The sequence below is a fragment of the Pollicipes pollicipes genome, unplaced genomic scaffold (assembly GCF_011947565.3).
Source record: "Pollicipes pollicipes isolate AB1234 unplaced genomic scaffold, Ppol_2.1 Scaffold_6138;HRSCAF=7277_pilon_pilon_pilon, whole genome shotgun sequence".
Lineage (NCBI taxonomy): Eukaryota > Metazoa > Arthropoda > Thecostraca > Pollicipedomorpha > Pollicipedidae > Pollicipes > Pollicipes pollicipes.
Window position 1 is genome coordinate 87,220 of NW_023596818.1, and position 24,527 is coordinate 111,746.

At 53.2% G+C, this 24,527-nt stretch overlaps 1 protein-coding gene across 1 annotated transcript in view; it reads left to right on the forward strand.

Annotated features, from left to right (window-relative positions):
* LOC119105998 (echinoderm microtubule-associated protein-like CG42247) overlaps positions 1 to 24,527 on the forward strand; it is a 32,540-nt gene that overhangs the window by 7,441 nt on the left and 572 nt on the right. Inside the window, exons 2-16 of the mRNA XM_037229594.1 lie at positions 2,843 to 2,955; positions 10,180 to 10,404; positions 11,208 to 11,324; positions 12,582 to 12,762; positions 13,393 to 13,585; positions 16,042 to 16,191; positions 17,409 to 17,673; positions 18,132 to 18,269; positions 18,977 to 19,108; positions 19,513 to 19,641; positions 21,708 to 21,836; positions 22,224 to 22,355; positions 23,300 to 23,462; positions 23,688 to 23,870; positions 24,342 to 24,437. Of these exons, the coding sequence (XP_037085489.1) occupies positions 10,195 to 10,404; positions 11,208 to 11,324; positions 12,582 to 12,762; positions 13,393 to 13,585; positions 16,042 to 16,191; positions 17,409 to 17,673; positions 18,132 to 18,269; positions 18,977 to 19,108; positions 19,513 to 19,641; positions 21,708 to 21,836; positions 22,224 to 22,355; positions 23,300 to 23,462; positions 23,688 to 23,870; positions 24,342 to 24,437 (2,218 nt within the window). The 5' untranslated portion in view covers positions 2,843 to 2,955; positions 10,180 to 10,194. The remainder of the gene's footprint in view (positions 1 to 2,842; positions 2,956 to 10,179; positions 10,405 to 11,207; positions 11,325 to 12,581; positions 12,763 to 13,392; positions 13,586 to 16,041; positions 16,192 to 17,408; positions 17,674 to 18,131; positions 18,270 to 18,976; positions 19,109 to 19,512; positions 19,642 to 21,707; positions 21,837 to 22,223; positions 22,356 to 23,299; positions 23,463 to 23,687; positions 23,871 to 24,341; positions 24,438 to 24,527) is intronic.

Sequence of the window (24,527 nt, forward strand, 5' to 3'; positions counted from 1 at the left end):
CGTCACATGTCCCAAATATTCAGGATTTGCCTCCGAATTAGGAAGTCCGCCTCTTATGCAGAGGTGTCACTTGCATGCTTTTGGGAACAAAGATAAGTTCGTGCGAGAGTTTTGACGGCACTCGTGGAACGCTAGTTTGTGCAGTTAACTTTCTGGAGGATTCGATGAGTCACAAGTCGTTGGTAAGCTGGCGAAAATAAGCTAAGGCGCCAGGAAGGAATGCAGCTACCACAGAGCAAGTGCATCTTTCAACAACAGAGGCATCTTTAGGTTGAGAAGCACTGATTCAGTTCCAAGTTAGAGTGTTTGGATACGCCGGGGTGCTCTTATGCACACAAAATGCATCCATACATCAGATTGACTCTTGTACGTAGGTAAATCGAAATGTCTACTATAATTATTATCTTGTGCTTTCCTCGCAATCTCCCACCTTCCCTACACCCTATCAAATTTCTCCCGGGTCTGACCTTATCTCTTTTTTGCAATGCATGCCTTTTCTCAAGATAAATTGGCTAATACTTGCCTTAGCTTGATAAAATTCGGCCTCTGGAAAGTCATTGGGCCACGCTACACATTTACATTAAAATCGTTAAGGCTGCTCAGTAAAGCATATTTGCCTAAGGTGGCGGGAGACAGGAGGCATTTGTTGTTCCGCTCTTCCCGGATTTCTTCTATCTTAACAAAAAGCGCAGTTTACGGAACACGCTTTAGATAAGCATTTCACCCATTATGGCTCGTGCTAAAAATAGCAATTCCCAAAACCTTTAACCCCACAAAGCAAGTGGAGCAAAATCTAATTCAACATATAATTTCGTTTGGACATGCAGCCATACAGTTTTCCTGGTGCATGCGACTCCTTGACACGGCAATCGCCAGCCGTGCCTGAATCCTCTGGACCAGTTGCCAGTTGTATGGCCTCTGTAACACTAGCCGATTTACCTGCTCCGGTGCTCGGACTCACTGAGGTGTTATTTGCCGAAGAACACACCATTAAATCTGATGTAGTTCGTTGCATATCCACACCATAATTCACAAAGCTCATTGGCAGGATCAGTTCCATCATCATGCGGTGCTCTTGAATGGCCTGGGCTTTTGATGTACGGAATCTTACTTGATGTAACAAATAGCCTGCAATCATACTGGTTCAAGTAATGATGGATAAGGTATCGCCTTTTGAGTATAATTAGATATATGTTAAGTAGATTAATTAGCCCATGCTGATGTTATTAAAATATGCCAAAAAACGAAAATAACTATTTCTCATTGCAGCTTCTTTGGGAGCGATAGCGTCATGTAACACCACACATTTTGGCAGTCAAACGAAGATTTATAATTCCTACCTCCGACACCAGAAGATACAAACAGCACTTAATCCAACCAACACAGTTTCTCCTTAGCTTCTGATGTTTATATTTACATATTGTCAGCTTTGTTCTGGAAATTTTGTGCACGGCTTGGAGACGACAAGATCAGAGCTGGAGGTACCGGATAGGTGGTGCCGCAAAGCTGAATGCAGACATTTCCGTACATTTTGTGTTTTTGCAAGCACCTGGCACAAACACTTTTTATTCGGCATGGAATAATTCCAGTGAAAAAAACATGTCCGATTTGAAATTTGACACGCTTTCGGTACACCAAACAAAGCTATCTGTCACACCACGGAATCAGCTGAAAAGGATATTTTCTTTGTTTTAAGCCCCAGACAGTCAGGGTAGAGACTAGCAATTCTGCTTTGCAGCATACAGATAGGTCATAAAATGTTAACAACTTAATTTTTCTGCTGCAAATTCCCATCGTCGAAGCAAACTGTGTGCTACACGCAATACTGGGTCGGAAAGGACCCAGCCTTTATTTATGATGCGGTGCGCCTCCAGCGCGTCAAACCAAAGCCTATACTTGCCTGGTGTATTGTGTTTCTGGTAAATGTCACGGTTCAAGTTTTTCCGAAACTGTACGACCTGCGAGCCATGACAAATTCTCTGTAGGAATGAAATGAATGAAGCGTGCGAAGTTCAAGAAGAGTGTAAAGGTTTAGGGGACAGTTTTGTAGGGGACTTCTTACTTCCGATCACGAATTGTCTCCCGCAGTGAGGTGTTGCCAATCTCTGCAATTGATCTTGCTAGTGCATCGTGTCTTGTCACTCCATCATACAGGTGATCGTGTGGCCTAACATGAAGACGCCTATGTAACAGTTCAGAGAAATAGAGCATCGTGAGGTACTCGGCACCTCGTTCCTGACCATGAACAAGCTTCTAATGCCCACCACGAGATGGCAGGAGCTGAGCGGCCTGAATACGGACTGACCCGCGGAGCACGACGAGAGCGCATGGCGCGCTATGACAAGGCGATATGCGTCGCAGGGTTGCGTCCCAAGTGCAGATTGGGTTATGTTTGCGTGAGAAATTAGCCAGCACCGCTGCCAAACAAAATTGGCGTTGTAAATTACCTTGGAGCTGTTCACAAACATGCCAGTCTTTCCTAGGCAGCTAATTATACTGGAGCCTGTATTACACGCGGCATGGTCAACTTGGCGATGAAATGTCACGCCAACGTTTTCAGCACGGGACATGAAGCCTCTTGCTTTTGTGTCAGCATAGTACACAATATGACACAAACGGGGCTTTACCCAGCACAAAAAAATGCTACAGCAGGAGACGTTCCCTCTGGGCTTGATTCGAGTTTTGGATGGCGATTTGCCTTACCTTGGCTGCCTGTTGAACTGCCTGGTGCATTGACGGACACCCATATCCATCTTCCCAAGAGACGTGTCCTGAAAAAGACGCTACTTGGGCCGTTTTGCGTCCCCGAGCCTCGACTCTGCACGAGGGTTTCTGCCCACAGACCTGTCGTCGGGTGTGCGTTACATCTTCGGTACGGACGGCACACGGATACGGCGCATCGAAGAGCTGGCGGACGGCGAGAGCTACGTCTGTTCGTCAACTCGTCAGTTCCAGGTCAGCGTGCCAATCAAGTGCAGCGTTACTTCAGCGAACCAATCACCGATTAGACTTCCTGTCAGCAAACGCAGCTTCTCAGCTTTCAGGCATTAGGTTTTTCGTTTTTATCTGTACAAATCTGTTAGATTTTTGCTTTACTATGCGTCAAATCAATAGGCGCAGCGCCGAAAGACTGCTTGCCACCGGCACCCCTTGCATGCGATACGAACGGCTGCAGCGATAGTGTGGTTGAATGGCTTGCACTTACTGCGAGTTAATGACCGACAATTTAATGACAGCAATATTAATGATAGCCCCCTGGCGTAAATCAAGGTGAACGGTGTAATGCAAAGTTTTTGCAGCTAATGGCTATTACAGCTAACGGCTATTACGGCTAACGGTGTAAGTGCGGCTAATGGTGACCCATACAGTACAGATTCGATATCAGGCTGTTCAGCAGGAAGTACCAAGAAGTACAGCTCCCTCGTTGATTCTTTCAATTGCTTTAACGATACTGACACGTGTAGTACGTGTAATGTCTTTGCCTGTGGGTTGTCAGGGTGCATTTGATGATTGTGTAGATAATTCTTTTTCTGAAGCATTGAACTGTAAACGTACCATCAGTCATTATTACGTAAGTTGTTAAGTACATTTGCGGGAGTTATTATTTATATAGGTGGGCAGTAGTAATAGTCTCAATCCTCGGAGGAAAACCAGGAAAATGAAGGCGTAGATGTGTTGACATTTGGGCAACATGCCTTTATCGAAACAATAGCAGAAGCGCTATTATTTGTGCTATGGTAATTGCTGCCTGTGCTTCTGCTATTGCTTATATAAGGGCTTGCTGCCAAAATATCAACGCATTCATATTTCCATTCTCCTGCTTTTTTCTCCAGGACTTAGGCTATTACTACTGATTGTCCTATCATTCACTTCGTGCCACTCTACGAATGCATCAGTTGACGACTCTTAGTGATGTGTTTGCCTCTAGATTGCTTAGATGCATTCGGTCGTTATGTATAAGTTTTAGTTTTATAGTTTTACGCTGTCAACGTCCTATTCCTATTTTGTTCTACTCCTCGAAGACATATATCGTAATTCGAGTTTTATGGTCATAAACTTTTGCCCTGATTCATCATTTCTCATAACGCAAACTGATAGAAGAGTCTATGCGACCCCTTGTAGTTTCCAAAGTAATAAAGATGAAGCTTAGCAGAAAACGCCGCTGGATTGGAATCATCAAGACTTCGTGATTGGCACTGGTTTTTATGTCATTTGATCAATAAATGACCCTATCATTCCAAGTTAAGGATATAATATTCGTGAAAATCGCATTTTTTCAGTTTGACGAGATCATACATACGAGGAGATGCGTCGTAGCGATGCAAGATCTATACTGGCGTATTTCTTGTTCAATCCTGAGAGCAATTGTATGTATTTTTCTATATGTTTTGAGCATGTTTTTATTATCTGTGGCTCCCTTAACACAACACTTTCGGCTCGCCGCGCGGGTTCCGCATCGTCGGTTGCCTGCCGTAGATCGCTGTGCAGTGCTCCCAAAGCCGCTGCTGCTCCGAAACCAGGCAAGCTAACCACACTCTGTAGGGTATTAAATTTTTGGCGCGATTGCACAACATGCCGGAGAAGTCACTTAAAAACCTTAGGGAGTGCTCACATCAACCCCTCCCATTATCAGGGCGACGGGTCAAGGCGGAATCAAAGTCATCTCAACGTGCTTTAAATTTTCACGTCCACCCTCACTGACATTGCATTCATCGCAAATGCCGTTGTCTTAAATCCCGCTGGGTAACGAAGATGGCACCAGTAGTTCCTTTTCACGGCTCCTGCTATCCATGCAGATTTTTGACCAGCATGGAAGAACCAGGAAAACCAGTAAGATGATGAAGCGATATAGCAAGGTGTAAACCATGCGCAACCGTACAACTGTGGACTTAATGCGAGCTTTATTTTGTACTCCGTTGTAAAACATTCCGCAAGAGCCACTTTTAAATGACGTAAAACAAAATTAAGAGTAAAGGATACACCATTTCAAGCCTACGAAACAGGGATCATTTAATGTAACGTGTAAATAAATGGCTGACATAAGTCGTGAATGTATTCGTGGATGTCAGTGACTTGAAAAGAAAAGTCTCACTTCCATAGGACTTTGCAGTGAGGCAGCTGAGCTTGGGTGCACAAGGAGACGTCTTCAACCGAGACTTTACTGGAACGCTCTAGTTAGTGAGCTTGAATGCAATTAGCTTACCCAAACCAGGACACTGCAGATAGGAATATTATTGTGCGACCGGAAATGCCACTAAAAGTGGCGAGCGGCCTGACCGCCAACATCCGCTACCGATCGGTGATTCGTTGGATGTGACGTCACCTGCCACTAGAAATGGCAGATAGCCTGGCTGCCAATCGCCGCTGCCGACCGGTAATTCATTGGATGTGACGTCACGCCCGGTGTGACGTAACTGGGCCGGTGTTTTACTTCGCAAAAATTTCGCAACTTTCTGCCTCTTTTGACAACAGCAGCAAGCGTGCCTTGGTCTAATTTACTGTCCAAGCTGTGTTTTGTCGGTTTTGCTAGTCCTTGAAAGTGAGTTTTTCCTTTTAACAAGATGCGCTGTGATGGCCTCCAGTTAACTGTTGTACAGCGCAGCGGGCGCCTCAGCGAGAAGGCCGGGGCTGCGTGCATGGCCGTTGAGGTCGTTGACTGCTGTCTCGTTAAAACCAAGAGCCGCTGCATTTTATATGGTTCATTACATAAGCATTGTCACGCACACACGCCTCAATTTTGCATCTGAGCTGCTTCACGCTGAAATGAGTCGTCGCTGAACAGAATAGAAAAGTGACGTCACGAGATTTTCTTAGAACTTCGAGGATGCCGAAGATCATTGGTAATAAAGCTATACCTTTTTTGTATATGCTCAGAGCAATCTTCTCAACAGCCAGTGTGACCAGCAAATGTAATCTGCACGTATCATATACAGTTCAAAAATCAGTGGTATGGCCACTGCTGTGATTAAGCATGTTGGCTATATTTTTCGGAATGCCATGATCTATTTGACATATATAAGTATTCGAAGCTCATTTTTTGTGACACGACATCCCACGAATTTGACAACACGAAGGCAAAACATGAGGAGCTGAACAACAATTCTTGCAGTTTTATCAAAACTTCTTCGGCAAAATTACGCACATGTGGCGGCGAAATTTGTCTACGTCACTGCTCACACATTACACACAAATACGGTCCATGCAAACGGACCTTCCTAATGAGTTAGCCGAGCTTCGCGAACCCCAGGACGTTTAACCCAGCAGTTGTTTGTGGCGAGTGGTCGTTCGCAGGACCGTCTCTGCAGCCACGCGCTGTCCGTGCGCCCGACTTCCCCATAATTAGCGCCGTGTCTTGCCTGACGGCCGCAGTGTCAATAGTTCGTTAGAGAGCGCCGCCATCTGAGACACGAACGCCGGCGGCGGCTCCCCGGCGCGACGGCCCACTCCGGCTGGCCGTGGCGCGCCGCGAGGTCACTCCGTCGGCACTCCGGCTCCGCCGTCCGGGGAGGTCGGGCGATCTCACACGCGGTGGATCTGAGACACCGGCGGTTGCTGCCTCCCTCGCCGAGCTCCTGACGCCGCCCCTGGCCGCGCCGCAGCCCGCAGACGCCTCTAGCAGCCGGCCGACCTCAGTGCGTGGCGCCCGTCGGAACATCGTACGGACATGGGCTCGGTGGTGGCCGCTGCTCGCGGCGAGATCGTATCGCCCGGAGGCAGGTCGAGGTCAGGCGCGGCTGCCGCTCGTTAGTGCGAGCCAATCGCGCCCGGCTGATCCTATCTCGCCGCCGCAACCAGTCAACAGAGGGGTAAACAATGCGGCCGCACCGACGGCAGAGGCGCCCGCCGCCGCCGTGCCGGACGGAGCTGTGATGGCCGCCCGCGGCCAGCCGCACGGGCCCTGTCCCCAAACGGTGTACCGCGGGAGATGAACGCCGGTGGCCGCGTCACAGTACCACGCAGGAGGATCCGCTACTTGCCGCCGGGCCGCGTCAACCGCTTCTTCGACGTCAGCACGTACCGCAACCCGCGGCGCCGAGTGACGTTGCACGCCATCGAGGACCGGCCGCGCCCGAGCCCGCCGCCGACGCTGTCGCCGTCGCCACCGCCGTCGCCGCGGCGCAGCTACAGCCTGCACAAGCACCAGCGGCCGCTGCCCGACATCGGACCGTCGTCCACCAGCTCGCCGTCCTTCCGTGTGCTGGACAGCCTGGAGCTGGTGCGCCAGCGCCGCGTCTGGGACTGGGTGAGCCAGAACGAGCGCTTCCTGCGCCGCTTCGCCGGCACGCCGCTGGCGCCGCTGCCGCCGCTCACGAGCTCGTCAGAGTCTCGAGCCCCGACGGCGCGCTCGCCGGCGCCGTCGGAGGCGCGCTGGAGCCGCGCCGCGAGCCGCTCCTCCTCGGTCCAGGCCATCGCCTCGCCGTCGCTGCGCCGACCGCGGCGCCGCTCGCCCCACGCGTGCGGCGACTCGCCTCGGCGGCCCCGCAGCGTCGAGCGGCGCTCGGGCCGGCGCAGCGGCTCACGCGCCAGCTCCGTGCCCACGACCTTCCTGGTGCTGAGCCGGCCGACCGTCTAGCGCCCATGGTGAGCATCACCGTCACGGACTACGACGCGGCGCCGCGCCCGGCCACTTCGCTCGCCGCGCACCGGCACCGGCTGGCGCCGCCCGAGCCGCCGCCACTGACGCCGCCCGACGAGTCGGCCGAGTCGTCCGAGACGCTGTCGCTGGAGACGCCCGAGGCGAGCGCTGCCTGGCGGCAGCTGGACGCGGCGCGCGTGCGCTCTGCCCGCCCCATGTCCGTGTACGCGCGGCTGTACAGCGGGGTGGGACACCGGAACCCGCGCTGCGCCTGCTGCAGGGCCAAGGCCGGACTAGAGCCGTTCCCCCACTACGACGTAAGTCGACGCGGCGCTCGGCCTCTCCGGCGGATCGACCGGTCGGGTGTCTGTTCTGGCGTTCTCGCTGGCGGATCGGCCGGGCGGGTGTCTGTTCTGGCGTTCTCGCTGGTGGATCGGCCAGGCGGGCATCTGTTCTCCTGGCGTTATTAATGGCAGATCGGCCGGTCGGGCACCTGTTCTAGCGTTCTCGCTGGCGGATCGGCCGGTTAGGCGTCTGTCCTGGCGTTCTCGCTGGCGGATCGGCTAGGCGGGTGTCTGTTCTGACGTTCTCTCTGGCGGATCGGCCAGGCGGGTGTCTGTTCTGGCGTTCTCGCTGGCGGATCGGCCGGTCAGGCGTCTGTTCTGGCGCTCTCGGTGGCGGACCGGCCGGGCGGGTGTCTGTTCTCCTAATGTTCTCGCTGGCAAATCGGCCGGTCTTGCGTCTGTTCTTCTGGCATTCTCGCTGTAAAAGACGTAAAGCAGCAGGTCCTCGTCGGCACGCCCACGAACGCTGCACAATGCGCGTAGCTTTTGCCGAGTTTGGTGCAGTTCTGATGCAACTGCCATGTTCTTTCTGATCTATCGAGAATGGTGCGGATTAGCTTCGGAAGTTTGTGACAACGGTTCCCCGACAATGCTTACAGTGACGTCACTCAGATACTTTTGCGCCTACAAAACCGTCACGTCCAGCTTTGTGAGCTTCTATAAATGTTGATGCCTCCTGACGAGCGCCGGTTACGCGGCCAGCTAAGGTTGCGTATGCATGTGTTGTATCACTAGTCGTGATACCCATCTGAGTCCGCGGGATGAAATGGCTTATGCTGCAAAGTGATAATCTGAGAGCGCTTAATTTGGTTCAGTAATAGCAAATTGATCTGACTCGGTAAGTATTCGCATTTGTAGCTTTGCGTGTACTGTTGGACACTCTCCAGCGAAATGGCTGCCTAATCTGAGAGTGAAGCAGTTGCGGGAGTAGTGCAATCAATGCAATATCTCAAAAACACCGCATCACCGGACGGTTAACTTTAAGGCAAGCAAGGGCGAACACCAACAGGTAGAAGTCCAACATTAGTTTCAGATTGGCTTTTAGTGTTCACTCAGAGGCAGTTTGGATATAACAGCTACGAAACAGCTCACCACCCCTAATGCACCGTTGCCTGATCAGCTGATCGATCGGCGGGTTACGTGACCGAGGTGGAGCACTACGGACGGCTACCGGGCTCGGGCATTCCCAGCTACGGACGCGTCCGATGCTGAGTGTCCGAGACCCTACACGACGCAATTCAAGGATGGGCAAGTGCAAACTGACTACCAGATGTTTCGAGACGATGCTGATGCTCATCAGCGCCGGTCCTTGCTCTATGACGTCATATATGCGCCGTCTCGATGCTCGCTTGATAACGTTTAATCGGCACCTGCTAGCATACTGAAGGTTCATTATTTACAAGTGCACACATAGGCCAAAAAACGGCTACATGTATGTGTTGCTTGAATACAAAAATGAATCTATGTGTACTATGTGTGTTCTGCTACCCGTCTCTTACGAAATGACACGGAGCAGACCGTCGCAGCCCGGAAATGATTCAGTTTTCAGCAAGCCCGAGGCGCATGTTCAAAGCCCTCCACAGATATCGTGGATGACGCCATATTAGCTGAAGCCTTCGCTATTTAACGGCATGAATCCTACACCGACATCATCGCGAGGTGCAGAAAAAAAATAAGAAGACGGAATGCCGCTACGTCGCTCGCGGTGAATCACGCTAGATGATGTGAACCCTACGGGACGAATTTGTTCGCACGGCCCCGCGCGCAGTTAGCCGATCCGGGCCAGTGCTTCATAAACTGTCCTCTCGCCTCGCCGATTCAGAAAATAAAGGCTTTAGGCGACTTTTATCATAGGCTCTTTTGTTATCAGTTGCCAAGGAACAAAGTTTCCCGTTTATCACATCGCATTTCTTTGTAGTAATTTAGTTGCCTGCCAACCACAAGATTTCGTGTAATTATGCTGTATCTATTGTGTAATCACTCCCCAGCTTATCGAATAAATAGACATCTCGAGAAAATGTAAACATTTCTCAGGTATCCTAAAACTTGTTTTCGATTTCTTTGAATGGGTCATTGCAGTGCATCATGAGTGCTGAATTCACAATTTTTGTCTGGTTCTGCTCACTGACGCGCGGTGGGAAGACACGTGCCGCCCGTCGCCGTCTGAGGCCAATGCCCGCCCGCTTGCCAGCTGACAGTCGGCAGCATTCCGCCCGCGGCAGTGCGCCCCTGCCTGCAGCTCTCCCTCTGGTGTTGCAGAAGGCGCCGTACGGCATGAAGAGCCTGGACAGCCGGACCCAGCCGGAGACGCATGACCTGAGCGCGCGCCGGGAGAAGCCGAAGCGGCACCGCGTCAAGCCGCTCTCGCCGGTCGTCAAGCGCGTGTTCGGCAAGGGCAGCGGCGGCTCCGGCAAGAGCGGCGGCCGCCGCTCCGGCGACGGCTGCAAGATCAAGATCATCAACAACCTGGACAAGTCGATCCAGGTGAGAGCTAAGGCACGGCACGGGTGAGACGAGTGCGTCCTCGCGCAGGCGGGAGCGCTGACTGCCTGATGCGAGAGTCATAGACTGATGACACAAAGCTACTCACTGACTACGCCTCCCAACACAGTCTATCAACACGTCGTGCACGCAGTTCAAAGGTATTCACCAGCGCAAAGTATTTTCGCCTCGGCGCCGATCGCCGGCCAGGGTGACGCAGCGCTACAGAGCGTGGGCGCCACATGCCCTTCCGTGCCCGGCCCCGCTCTGCCACCCTTTCCACGCGATGGTGACGCGCCACCCCTCCGCTGGCGGGCCGGCGCCAGCCGTCTCTGTGGCGATGACACAAATACGGCACGGCGCCGCCGGCGGGGGCCCAGCCGTCGGTGTCCGTACGGGGCCGATGACAGACGCGCGCTACGGCCGACCCATGACCCGAGGTCAGGGCAGCGGTCAGCTCGCGCCAGCAGGACCGGCTCCTGGGCAAGCCAGCGAGCGGGCGGCTTGAATTGATGCTTGGTTGGCGGCGCTGGTGCAGCCCTGAGCTTTGAGAATATTGGTATCAGCTGAGGGGTTGACGTGCAATTTGACACAAGCACATCCAAATTTATTTACAAGCAAAAGGAAACATTTTACCACGAGGGAGACCGTCCATTTCAGATTATGCCAAGAAGTCGACAATGCCACAACGCGATGTTCCGAATGGCGCGTATTCGGTCTCGTGAGATTTCCACGCGTGAGCCGCCGTTTCAGGCGGTGAGGTCACACCACGAACATGCTACTAACGACCGGCACCTCGTTTGTAGAGCTACGTGCACTTAAACTTGAAAACGACTCAGCGCTTCGAGGACGTGCTCCAGGATCTCGGGCAAGTTGTGAAGTTGAAGGACGCCCGCAGGATGTACACCACCTGGGGTCAAGAGGTAAGAGCCGCTGCTCATGGCTGTAACTTTCACGAAGCCTGTGCACATTCATTTCGCGCGAAATTTTGTCCGCATTCTGTACGTAATGGTTAGGTCTGATCATGCCTACACAGCTCAATTGAGCTATAAATGAAGATGCTTTAATTAAGTGAGGTACTTTGGTCGATTATAAGAAGTGCCACACTAATGACTACTCGGACTACTTTAAAACTGCACAGTTCTTGCTCGGTGGAAAGGTTACAAATGCCGCACACATCAGGAAGTTTCGGAGCGGTCCTACGGTCATGGGCAGTCACGGTAAGTGATTACATGGCATCCAAGTCGATTTAACTTTAACGGGCACCAGCTATTGTACGCTTGTCAGCACGTTTGTCGCAACAGTGTCCTCGCACTGGTGCGCATCGTGCTGAACACTGTTTTGAGCAAACAACATCACGGCGCGGAATGCAATTAGCCACACTGTCACTGTATTTGTGCTTATTATAGAGCGGTAAATAGCAAAAACATTGCAGACTGCGTCCTTCGGTTGGAATATTCCCATCACCAACAGAATGTGATGGAAATTGATCTTGTTACAAGACACAGTTGTGCGCCGAGTTAGGCAAACTCCTGGGTGCGTCAGATTTCTCAAAGGAATATCTATGTTCGTCCCACTCGCAGTCAATTGTTTACCACGCTTTAGTCATAAGCGATGCTTTGAAGATAAAGCTACCTAAAGAGGTCAGTGTTGACCGGCACCACTTCAGCGGAGTCACGGCATTAAAGCATGCTCGGTGTTTACGCAATATCAATGGACGAAAGGGCGTTGTGCTCCACGGCAACAACTGCGCCACGCTAAAACCTTCCTTGCAGTGTATCAACGTCTTCTTATCAAAAGTTCTGTTGAAACCATATTAGGTCTATTCGTTACCGGCCAGGCAGGCTACAAATAAGTAACACCGCGCGTCATTTGTTATGCATTGCCACGACATGAACCCTGAAATTGTGTTCCATGCTAGAGGTTTCTATCCATATTTCCCGGAGCACAATTTTACGATCTAGTATTTGCGCAGTTTATGCTCACCATCAAAACCTCACATTTTGGCTGAAGTCTATCCATTACGATGGATTTTACGATTCGGACTGCGAGGGAGACCAAATTCGTGGAGTTATCAGGCTGTATCGAAATGTCCAGTACGTAGAGGGAACTATGGACATGCCCAATGGTGCTCACTCAGCGCCCTCAGCAGTCTGAATACACTGCACCCGTCACGGCAGGTAAAGAGCTTCTCACAGCTGCGGAACGACTTCTACGAGACCGACACGTTCTACCTGTGCACGGGCGAGCAGACGACAGTGCGGGGCGCGAAGGTGTCGCGAGAGGAGGCGCACCGCGGCGTGGAGGACAAGCGGCTCAACAAGATCCTGCGACGCCACAACAGCGAGCCCCTCCTGCAGGGTGAGAGAGAGAGGGGGGAGGAAGACAGGGAGAGGGAGAGAGGGGGAGAAAAGCCAGCTGGAGGAAGAGAAGGGGAAAGAAAGACAGGGAAAGGGAGCGAGAGAGGGAAGAAAAAGACAGGGAGAGGGAGAAAGGAAGAGAGAGTGAGGGAGACAGAGAATTGGGGAAAGAAAGTGAAAAGGAGAAAGAGGAAGACAGGGGTCAGTTAACGGAGAAGAGGAGCAGGGCAGACAAAATTGAAGAGAGAAAAAGGATGCGATGTAGAACAAAGTCACATCGTTCAACTTTTGGGGTAGAAGTTTCAGGTGCTCAAAGGCACAATAGTTTTTTCCGAAAAGAAATATTTGGCTTCGTGGGTATTTATGTGGAATGCTCAGCATGCTGTCATTCCTCATAAGACAAATTTTTGACACGCTCTTTCATTACGATGAAGAATTTTGAGCTTAGCGCGGATTCTAACCGCCAGACAAACATGCGGTAGTGTTATTTGCATTGTGATGGTATGTTAGGAAGATCACTTCACAATGAGCAGCTTCAAGCATCCGGCAACTTCACATTTTGATCGCTCCCTATTTTAACAGTGCTGCATAATGAAAGCGTTGTAATTTTGTTGATGTATGCGTGTTTCAGTGAAAGAAAAGAAGCCGCTGACGACGCGAAGCAGGGCTGAATCTGTGAGTGACGTCTCGGCTCCGAAGAGCGCCTCCGAGAAGTCCAAGGTCAAGGTCAGCCTGCTAGGCCGCGTGCGGACCTTCTACAAGCCGTCCAAGGACATGCCCGTGCAGTACCTGCCGCCGGAGAAGCGACTCAAGCTGGACTGGGTGTATCCTCTGATACTGGTCTGCTGGTCGCTGTCAGCTTATTTATAAGTTTGTATTTATAGTTGGTATATTTATAGTTGGTGTTTTGTCAGCACAGTGTTATAGTTGGTATATAGTTAGCATAGTTTTACAATGGACGGCGCTGGTGTAATGCGTGAACACTTCGTTGGCCCCTCAATCGCGGGACGCTTTTCAATGTGCCTTTTCTCTTGTGATCCGCGTATCCCGGTCAGGGCCTCAGGAGCCAGAGTGAGCATTCGTCGAGCATTTCCAGCCCTGGGATCGGCAGCGCACGGCTCGTCTTCGGACTTGTGAGACTTGGGTTCGAGCGAATCGATTCACTTAAAGATAAATGATAATTTGACACGGGCATGGACCGCGAGCACGGAATTCAACTCGACCCTAACGACTGAGACTCACCGATTATAGAAGCCTGGTGGTTCGAACAAACGAGCGTCCATATTTAATTGTCTGTAAAGGGCGTGAGGGCCCACACAGCGCATGAGGAAAATGTAGATCCAGTTTGCTACACAGAATAAGGAAAAATCGTCAAACTCATTGGGCTGCGTTGCGTTGAATGACTCAAGCTTCTCGGCGGGTTCCGGCTGCGTTTAAACTTTGCTTAACTTTGTCTACGTTAAGTTAGTTTGCATCTAGGCTATGTTTTTTATGTTGGATTGGATTGGTGTAATCTAGTGTTTATTTTACACACAATTGTATCTAGTTCAAGTGATTAAGTTTGTAATTAATTATTTTTAGTGACGAGCTTACGGAAGATTGTATCAGCAATTAAAAGTAACTAAAGGTAAAAAATACAGTCATAACCTCAGTGTCTATCTCAATACTAACTGTTCGAGAATTTAGGTAGGACCATCAGTTAAATCAAAATAATTTTGGGCTGGGTAAGGTGCTAGCTTGTTGCCAGTTATGATATTAACCCTTGACCTCTGCCTCTGGCCGCCTGTTATGAACCATCCTCTTTCCGTGCGACTTCGTCTGAAGTCGACAGGATTCGGACTGAACGCTTTAGGACTCGGCACCGACTCAGACCTGGTCTCAGACCCAGACTCAGGATCCGTATAAAGTGCTGGACTTTAACTCAGACTTTGGCATGGGTCTGGTGTTAACTCGGGACTCTGAACCAGACTCGGTGACCAGCACCCGGACTCAGACTCGGTGACCAGCACCCGGACCCAAACTCAGTCACTAGCACCCGGACCCACGCTCGGTCACCAGCACCTGAGCCCAGACTCGGTCACCAGCACCTGGACCCAGATTCGGTCACCAGCACCTGGACCCAGATTCGGTCACCAGCATTCAGGCCCGGACTCGGTCACCAGCACCCGTACCCAGACTCGGTTTCACGTTATTACTCACACCCATGTCTGCCCTCAACAACGCCCGAGACAGTTGGTGATCGTGTTTACCTCGAGCTATACTAAAAACATCTTCATCACTACTTCTCTGCAGATCGCTATGCATCGTGGACTCGCCTGTAACGGTGTTGTGCGAATACCTGGCGTAAAACTCGAAGCATTTTGCTATAAAGACGGATTTGATGCTCGTTATTTTCAGCAACGTTCTCTTTCTTCCTTTTTGCCTATGTTTTCCGCCAAATATTACAATCTTATGAAAAGCGCTTAAGCTTTAAATACTTATGTCAATTTGAGTCCAGTATGCAAACACATTCTTTCAGTTTTAATCACAATGAAGGAAAAGTACCTCCATGAAAGCTCAATGATCATGATGCCAGATGGAGCCTCTGGGCGGTGCTATTGTGTGAAGCGAGCGACATGACTTTGTTTGCACCTGTGCCAACCGTACCGAAGAAAGATCAATGCTAGGGCGCGGGGGGATTCAAAGAAGCCAGAATGCGTCAAAACTAAATGGAGACAAACGGCGGGCGAACTTTACAGCTTAGCACGCCATGAGTCCAAACGGCCAATTACCCCGGAGTTGTTAGTGTAATGGCTTCTTGTCAAGTGACGCGGCTGCTCGGAGAGTACATTTCAAGGGTCAGTTGAAACAGCCAAAAGGGCCGGGTGAATGCCTGCTTGGCCCGAGGGATCGTCACCTTCTGCAGACGTCACCTTCAAGCGGATTGTTCCGACGCACGCGATATCCAGCCGCATGCAGTCATGGGTTGCAAAGCAAACCCGCTCTAACGTGAGATACGCCTATTTCATAGTCTCCCAACCATTGGACAGCGCTTTTGAAACTTTGCAGTTAAGCCTGATTTGTAATGCAATCATCCAAAACTTGGCGTGAGGGTTTGCCCGCACCATAACTCGGCAATGCCGTTCTCTCCAGCGTCCGAATCTTCACATTGGCGGTTGCCCCCCCCCCCCCACACGCCCCCCCACCCCAACGGCCAGCGCTGGTCGGCCCCTGCCCCTCAGACCCCTCCTGTGTGCATGCGCCACCCAATGCCGCGCCGTTTCCCTGACCGACCGACCAGTCACGGCTACCGCGGCGTGGACGTGTACCGCAACCTGTGGGTGCTGCCTTCGGGCGAGCTGCTCTACTATGTGGCCGCCGTGGCCGTGCTGCTGAACCGGCACACCGACTCCCAGCGGCACTACACCGAGCACTCGGAGGACATCCTGTGGTGAGTTCTGCCGCTCCCGCGCCGGTCACGCGGCGGACGCCGAGCTATGCCGCGCTCCGCCCCGCCCCGCGCTGGTCACGTGGCCGACGCTGAGCTCTGCCGCGCCCCGCCCCCGCCCCGCGCTGGTCCCGCGGCCGACGCTGAGCTCTGCCGCGCCCCGCCTCGCCCCGCGCTGGTCACGTGGCCGAAGCTGAGCTCTGCCGCGCCCGCCCCCGCCCCGCGCTGGCCAACGTGGCAGACGCTGAGCTCTGCCCGCCCCGCCCCGCCCCTCGCTGGTCACGCGGCCAGACGCTGAGCTCTGCCGCGCCCCGACCCGCCCCGCGCTGGTCACGCGGCCGACGCTGAGCTCTGCCGCTCCCAGCCCCGTGCCTGGCACGCGGCCGACGCTGAGCTCTGCCGCGCCCCGCCCCGCGCCGGTCACGGGGTGCTAATGCCTACTCCGCGAGGCAGCGCCAGACGCGACGAGCGGTGTTGGTTTCGTGGCCACGTTCGAACACTGAGCGAAATTGCTCACGACGTTTGTGGGTTGTCGTGCGTCGCACTGAGCGGTCCTTCGCGGCTGCTGCCGCTTGTGACCCGGTTGGGATTAGCTGTCACTATTAATTTCGAGCTCAATGTACTTTAAAGCGTTTATGTCCGAATGTTGCACGATGGTAGCAGTGACGGCTGATGATAGCGGTGAAACACGGCACAATGGGCGGCTTCATTTCATGGTTTTGCGGTCGTAAGTCTGACCCTCCGCTCTTCAGACTCGGCATGCCCGCTTGCATTTATTTCAGTCATGTGCTTGCGCTTCTGTCAATAATTCTGCACATTCAAAAGGATTGTTGTTTGCGCCGGTTGTTTGCCACAGCACATGCAACCCCTTTGACTGCCACAATTCCCGCTAACATGCATGCCTTAACCCCAAACACACTGCTCTTGCATGGGCATCAAAGTGTCCCGAGCCCTCCGAATGCTGTCCACACTCTCCGTCCACGCTCCCGCCCAACGGCATGGACACGCAACAGTGATCACCCATGATCACTGTTGCCCATGTCCATGATCCGCTCAGCCCAGCTGCCCTCGTGACACGGCACACATCCCATCTCAACGCGGAAAGGTGGCCGAGGGGTAAAGACGCTGGTCCGTAAGAAGACAACCGACTTGTTTCACTCTCACCTCAGCGATAGAATACCCCGTGGAGCAGGCCATGACGCGCGCGTCTCCGTCGGCAGCATGGACCTGCACCCGTCGCGGCACATCGTGGCCTCCGGCCAGCGGGCCGGGCCGGGCTCGCGCGGCGCCTCGGTCCGGGTCTGGGGCGCCGAGCGCCTCGACACGCTGCACGTGTTCGGCAGCCGGGAGCTGCGGGTGGGCGTGGCTGCCGTCAGCTTCTCCAAGATGAACCAGGGCGCCTACCTGCTGGCCGTGGACGCCGGCGATGAGCACCTGCTCACCGTTTGGACCTGGCACAACGAGCAGATCCTCGGCAAGGTGGCGGTACGTACCGCGAGCAGGCCGCGGCAAGGTGGCGGTATGCACCAGCGGGAGCTGATGCAGCGTATCCTCACTAAGACAGTTACATGAGTGATGAGCGCGAGGACGTAGAGTTGTTGAGTTGTTTTCCATTAATCTTGGCCGTTTATTAGCCTGGTCAGCGCTGCATGTATCATTAACGACATGTGCCCTCAATTCTTGTAAATTGTGTCAATATTTGCTTCGAAATAACTTTTATAACGCATCATGCATGCCGATTCGTGCAATACAGGATTTTGCAGCTACCTGCAAGTTCCTTGTCGTCGTGTGCTTGCTAAGATTAGGGCGAGTTTGAAGCACCTGAATTGCAGATGTGTTCGCTTGCGAATGACTTCGTATTTCGTTATTCGACAGTGCCTCTTTTGAAGCGCCCATGAAAGTTGAAACGGCTCACGTGTTCCGCTCGGTCTGCCCCTGTGCAGACGCACCAGGACCACGTGTACGGCGCCAAGTTCCACCCCATGGACAACAACCTCATCATCACGCACGGGAAGCATCACCTGACGTTCTGGAACAAACGAAGGGACGGTATCTTCGATTCTGTTGATGTCTTCGGAACCGTAAGCTTTCCTGATCAAGAAGCGATTGTGTCATAATGTAGGTGCCACGATGTTCTTATAGAATAAGATAATTTAGCACTTGAAGAAAAAATATGCTTTGAGTAATGATGCTGTCTGTGCTCCAGCCCTTTACGAAACTAAGCTGAGCAGTGAATCTTCTACAGCCTGTAAGAAAATTCTACCCACGTTGTCAATGCCACTATGCCCTAACCCCGACATAACTACCACACATTTCGAAAGTCTAAGCACACCAACTGCGGCTTACCTTCTCTTGGATAAGCCGCCTGAGAGGCACTCTACCGACTCGAGTCGGCCGCCTGCAGTGCTATGCGTGACTCGAGTCCGCCGCCTGCATTGCTGTGCGCGACTCGAATGGGCTGCATGCAATGCTGTGCATGACCCTGGTCGGCCACCTGCAGTGTTGAGCGTGACTCGAGTCGGTCATCTCCATTGTTATACGTGACTCGAATCGCCTGCACTGTTGTGCGTAACTTGAGTAGGTAATCTGCAGTGCCGTGCGTGATTCAATTCGTTCACCTGGAGTGCTATAATTGACTGGAGTCGTTCACCTGCAGTGCTGTATATGACTCAAGTCGGCCGTCTACAGTGCTGTAATTGGCTCGAGTCGGCCGCCTGCAGTGCTGTGCGTGACTCGGGTCGGCCGCCTGCAGTGCCGTGCGTGACTCGGGTCTCTGCGTCTCTGGCAGTCCTCGGCTCGGACGGTGCTGGCGGTGGAGTTCGAGCCCGGCGGGGATCTGATCACCGGCGACTCTGACGGCTTCATCACCACCTGGACCATCGACAACGAGGGCAAATACTACAAACGGGTCGACTTCGAGGCAAGAGCGGCCGAGTGTTCTGTGTCCTTGTGATGGGAGGAGAGGAAGGTACTTGAGTCTGATCCCCCGCGTCTGTCCCAGAGGCGGACACGGTGCCAGGCTTTGCGGCAATGATGCTCATCCCAGCTGCATGCCCCCAAGTCTCTTTGTACTAGTACGGCCATAGATATTGTGGCGGCATTATTTCGGATACATAAGTGATCAACTACGCATTGTAGGGCGGGCCAGTGCAGAATAAAAACGGTCTTTGCATGGGGTGACGCATGGCAGTGCCAATGACAGCTGTAACGCGGTTTTCAACTCACACAACTCGCTTTTATTCAGCCTGGTCGAGCGTCGATGTCGTGTGCTGGGCCGGCCCGCCGCCGACACCAGAGCGAGCGTGACCGTGCCGCGTGCCACAGGCGCATTCCTCGGCGGTGACGTCACTGCTGCTGCTGTCGGAGGTGACGCTGCTGTCGGGCGGCGAGGGCGACCGCAGGATCTGCGCCTGGGACTGCAGCGAGCAGTACACCAAGCGAGCCGAGACCAGGGTAGGTCGGACGCCGCGCCGGCTCGGCGCGCTGTTCTGGTGCGGGTGCGTCTCGCGGCAGTCACCAAGCGAGCCGAGACCAGGGTAGGTCGGACGCTGCGTCGGCTCAGCGCGCTGTTCTGGTGCGGGTTCTGGTGTTCTGGTGCGGGTTCTGGTGTTCTGGTGCGGGTCCTGGTGTTCTGATACGTCTCACGGTACGGTGCACGGCGTGAGTCTTTCACCGAGGCTTATTTACAGGTTAGCATTGCCGTAAGTACCATATCGGGCTCAGGCAGGTACCATTACCATCATTGGCTACCGCATCCGTTAACAAAACGTTCCGCTTGGCGCCTTGCTGTCTTCGGCTGAGGCTCCTGCGCCTTGCTCATAAGTCCATTATTCACGGCTTCACGGCTTCACAGAACGGGAAGTACATGTCGTGCTTGAAGGCAATGTGGTCAGTTACCCTCACAACGTCCCAGCCAAACAGACCTAGCGATGACGGGGCTTCATACAGGCCAGTCAGCTGGCTCGTTACCACCGAGCGGCCAATTCACTGAGTGCTAGTTTTCACATTAAATCCGAAGCTTTTAAGTAGATGAGTTTCCGGGATCAGAGCTACGCTAAGCAGTGGTTGATGTGAGAGCTGATCCCTACCATCTGATTGTGCCGGGTCAACGTTAGAATTTGGTGGCGGAAGTTTGATGTGTCACAATGCTCGGCACGGCCCGCCCTGCCCTCTGACGTCACCTGACCTTTAGCGCGGCCGCTGCCACCGACCGCAGACCATACCTGTCAAGAACAAATGACCAGTTTCTAATTTGACTTAAACCCATCCCGCCACGGGTGGGTGGATTTGAAAACAGGCGTTCTAACCAACTGAGCTGTCGGGACGGACGGCTGACTTCAGACAGTTGTCTTCAAGGCTGAGCCAGTCAGGGGTTTCAGGAGATGTGAGGTCTGCCAGGCCCACTCGTTGTCCAGTGAAATACAATAGAATACACGCTTACGGTGGTGGAGGCTGTGATTAAGCTGGATGCAAACCAACATGCATGTTATGGTTGGCTTCGATACACACCGAAAATGCTGGACGGCCAGCCTAAGCCACTGAATTTATGCTCGAAGTGTATGGTGCGTAAAATTTGACAAAACAGCTTGGTCCGTGAAAATCGAATCGCGTCGTCACGGAGCACCTGTGCCGTTCCTTATGAAATAGTCTGCAAATCGGCATTTTGCCGTGTATCGAGATATAGATGGTGCTGTACTACACAAACGGAGAACCTTCAAGGAGGAAAAGAAACATATAATTCGATCTTCGTATTGCCGGGTGCATACTTCGGCGATAAAAAAACGCCGGAAAAGGGGTGGTGCCTTAAAAATGAAGAGGATACCTTTTTGTTTGTAATCTTCATGCTGAATGTAAAGTCCTGTCGCTTCTCAATGGAGGACGTCCTAGTCTGAGGTGGTCGTCGTCGCATGTGGATCACATGACCTGCACTAAGGACGTCAAGCAATATCACGACACGGCGAAGATGGGGTCCTGTTCTTGCCGGTCCTTACGTTGCATGATAACGGCCCCCAGCCCTGTGAACTGACTTCAGCTGATTCGCTCGTGTCAGCGGCCGCGGCGCCAGGTGACATTCCGTCACCCAGGCGGCGTCGTTACAGCGTGATCCGCACCGGCTGACCTCGTTTGGCCTAAAACGGCTGGAGCATATCTGAACTAACACGTGACCGATGCATACGGCATTTATTGACAGGTGATTATTGCGAGTAGTTCGATTGTTTACGAGTTGTTCGACGAGACCCCCGGCCAATAGCAAAGACCCGAAGATACTATTGTCGAAAATAGGCGCCAAAAGCGAATGCTTAATCCTCGCGCGAACCAGGGGCACCGGGCCTTGCTTATTGCTCTGCTTCGTGTGTGACCAGACGCCAGCCGTACCGAAACCTTCATTTGCGTGCAGACGACAGCGCTGACTGGCCGGGTCCACCCGGAGTTCCATGACCTGACCTCGCCTGAACCGCATGACCTGTGTTCCGTCGCTGAACTGACCCCAGTAACCCCGCCCCTGTGACCTGTTTCAGCTGCCTGAGGCGGCTGGTGGCATCAGAACGCTGTGTCCGCAGCGAATCAACACCAACGACGGAAACGTGTACGCCGGCACGGTTAAAAACATGATTCTAGAGGGCTCCATCATGCGTCGCTTTAACACGGTGAGTAGCTCGCCTTGGTGTTGCGGTAGAAACGACGAGTGGAAGTTAGCGTAGTGTGCGGTATTTTTCAGTCCAATACATGATGGTATTATTGCGCGATTGTGCTTCGAAAATTATTAAATAATCGAATAGAAGAACCCTTGCTCGGCTTTCACCAAAATGCTCCGTTTTATTACACCTGATCAAGCGTGAACCATGTACAGGTTGTGCCTTCCCGCGTCTCGTGCGAAACATGGTGGCCTGCGTCAGCTGCATCAGATCCTGTCCCTCTGGCGTTCTGAGCGAAAGGCCCCGGCGTTCTTCCACCTGAAGTTTCACACGAGTGCCGGCCAAATAAGCCTTTCCCCGTGTTTGTCGTCCAGTAGCCGTGGTCTCCTTCACCCGCAGGTGGTGTTCGGACACAGCAAGCACCTGTGGGCGCTGGCGGGCTGCAACGATGACGACTGCTTCATCACCGCCGGCTATGACAAGCTGGTGGTGAAGTGGAACGACCACCACAAGGTCATCTGGAAGTCCCCGGTACGGCCTGACTGTCATGCTTGTCGTGACTGTGAGGGTCCGTCCTGACTGTCGTGAATGTGAATTTCCGTCGTGACTGTGACGGTCTGTCCGGACTGTCACGTCTGTGATGGTCTGTCCTGACTGCCATCACTGTCGTGACTGTGACTGTCTGTCATGACTGTCGTGACTGTGAGGGTCCGTCCTGACTGTCATGACTGTGACTGCCTGTCATTACTGTCATAACTGTGACGGTCTGTCCTGGCTGTCGTGAATGTGAATTTCCGTCGTGACTGTGGCGGTCCGTCCGGACTGTCACGTCTGTGGTGGTCTGTCTTGACTGCCATTCCTGTCGTGACTGTGATGGTCAGTCCTGATTGTCGGGACTGTGACGGTCTGTCCTGACTGCCGTGACTGTGACTGTCTATCATGACTGTCGTGGCTGTGACGATCTGTCCTGACTGTCATGGCTGTGGCTGTCTGTCATGACTGTCGTGACTGTGAGGGTCTGTCCTGACTGTCGTGACTGTGAGGGTCCGTCCTGACAGTCGTGACTGTGACTGTCTGTCATGACAGTCGTGACTGTAACCGTCTGTCATGACTGCCGTGACTGTGACGGTCCGTCCTGACTACCGTGTCGTGCCGTCCAGCCGGAGGTCGGCTGGCAGGTGACCCGGGCGTCCCGTCAGATTAAGCGTAACGTCCCCAAGTGGCCACCTGATGGGACGGTCACCCCTCTGATCGCGGAGCTTGTCACTGGCTGCGCCTTGTTCTAATCGGAGCAGAGCTGTTGTGCTCTTGAAAGTTAAGGAGGAAGCTTGCCTTCAGTGAAGTTTGTTTGCTAGCCTCATTTGCACAATAACGGTGACCCCTCCACTGGCCTCCACTGCCGCTGACCGTTCGCCCGCTCTTGACTGTTCGTCTGTTCCGTTCGTCGCTGACCTGGGCTGCTGGCTGCACGGCAGATTGGCAGCGAGGCGGTCTCGTGCGCCATCCACCCGCTGGACACGGTGGTGGCCGTCGGCTCCATCGACGGCTACCTCTCCGTCTTCAAGCTGTCGGACGGCTCCCAGATCGGCTCATTCCGCGTGTGCGGCCAGCCGCTCAGCAGCCTCAGCTACAGCCCAGGTGGGGCGCTCGGCTCCGGCCGCGGTGTGGCGTCGATGCGCTGGGACACCCGTGCATGCACTGAGCTACAGCCTCGGCCAGATGCCACGTCACAATCGGGCAGAATCTCGCTGAGAATCGCTTCAGCTCGGACACCGTCCACAGGCCCGTGTTAGACCTAGTGTTACAGCCGAGGTTGGCCCCGCAGCTGCAGCCTGCCGCTGACCCCGACCCGCATACCCTCAGGCGGTGACATGCTGGCGGTGGGCGCCCAGACGGGCAGCGTTTACCCGTACAAGGTGGGCCGGGACGGCACCGTGTACGTCAAGTTCGGCCCCATGCAGGGCACCCAGCCGCTGACCCAGCTGGACTGGAGCACGGACGGCGAGTGTCTGCAGGCCGTCACTGTCGACCACGAGCTCATACTCTGTGAGTGTCCGGCCGGGAGGACCGCGCCTGGGGGGGACACGCTCCTGCATGCGTCGTGTTGCGAGGCTCCGGTTGCGACGAATGAGAATTGGACAAACGGGAACTCGGGTGCGTGAAAGGGAACTCGGGAGCGTGAGTTGAATACGCTCGGCTCTCGGAATCCGCGACTGAGTGTCCAGTCCTGCGTAGCCTGTAGGTAACAGTTCGTTCATACTGTTACCGCAAACCGGAGGCTAGTAAGAAACCTCTGTCCGGTATTGATCGTAACATTCCAGACGTTCCAGACGTTCACTTGACTGGGTGTCTTGTTGCGTGGACATTAGAGAAGGTTGTCTCTCGGCATTATTTATATACGAAGGAACAATACATGAATGGCTGACTCCCCTGGAATCTTGTCAAACTGCTACCGATCCAGCGAGTTGTGATGATCAAAATTGAACTGGGGCAAATGCGATGAATTGTCCCTTTCAGGGAACAAACGATCGCTGACGAAGGAAAAGTTCCAGTTCAACTTACGGGACAAGAATTGGGCGTCGTATACGTGTACTGTGGGCTATCCGGTTCTAGGTGAGTGCATTTCATGCTTGAGAGTCGGATGTATTGCGGAAATTACTGCATGCTAGCTTCTGTATGCTGTTGTGAATAGCGAATCAACGG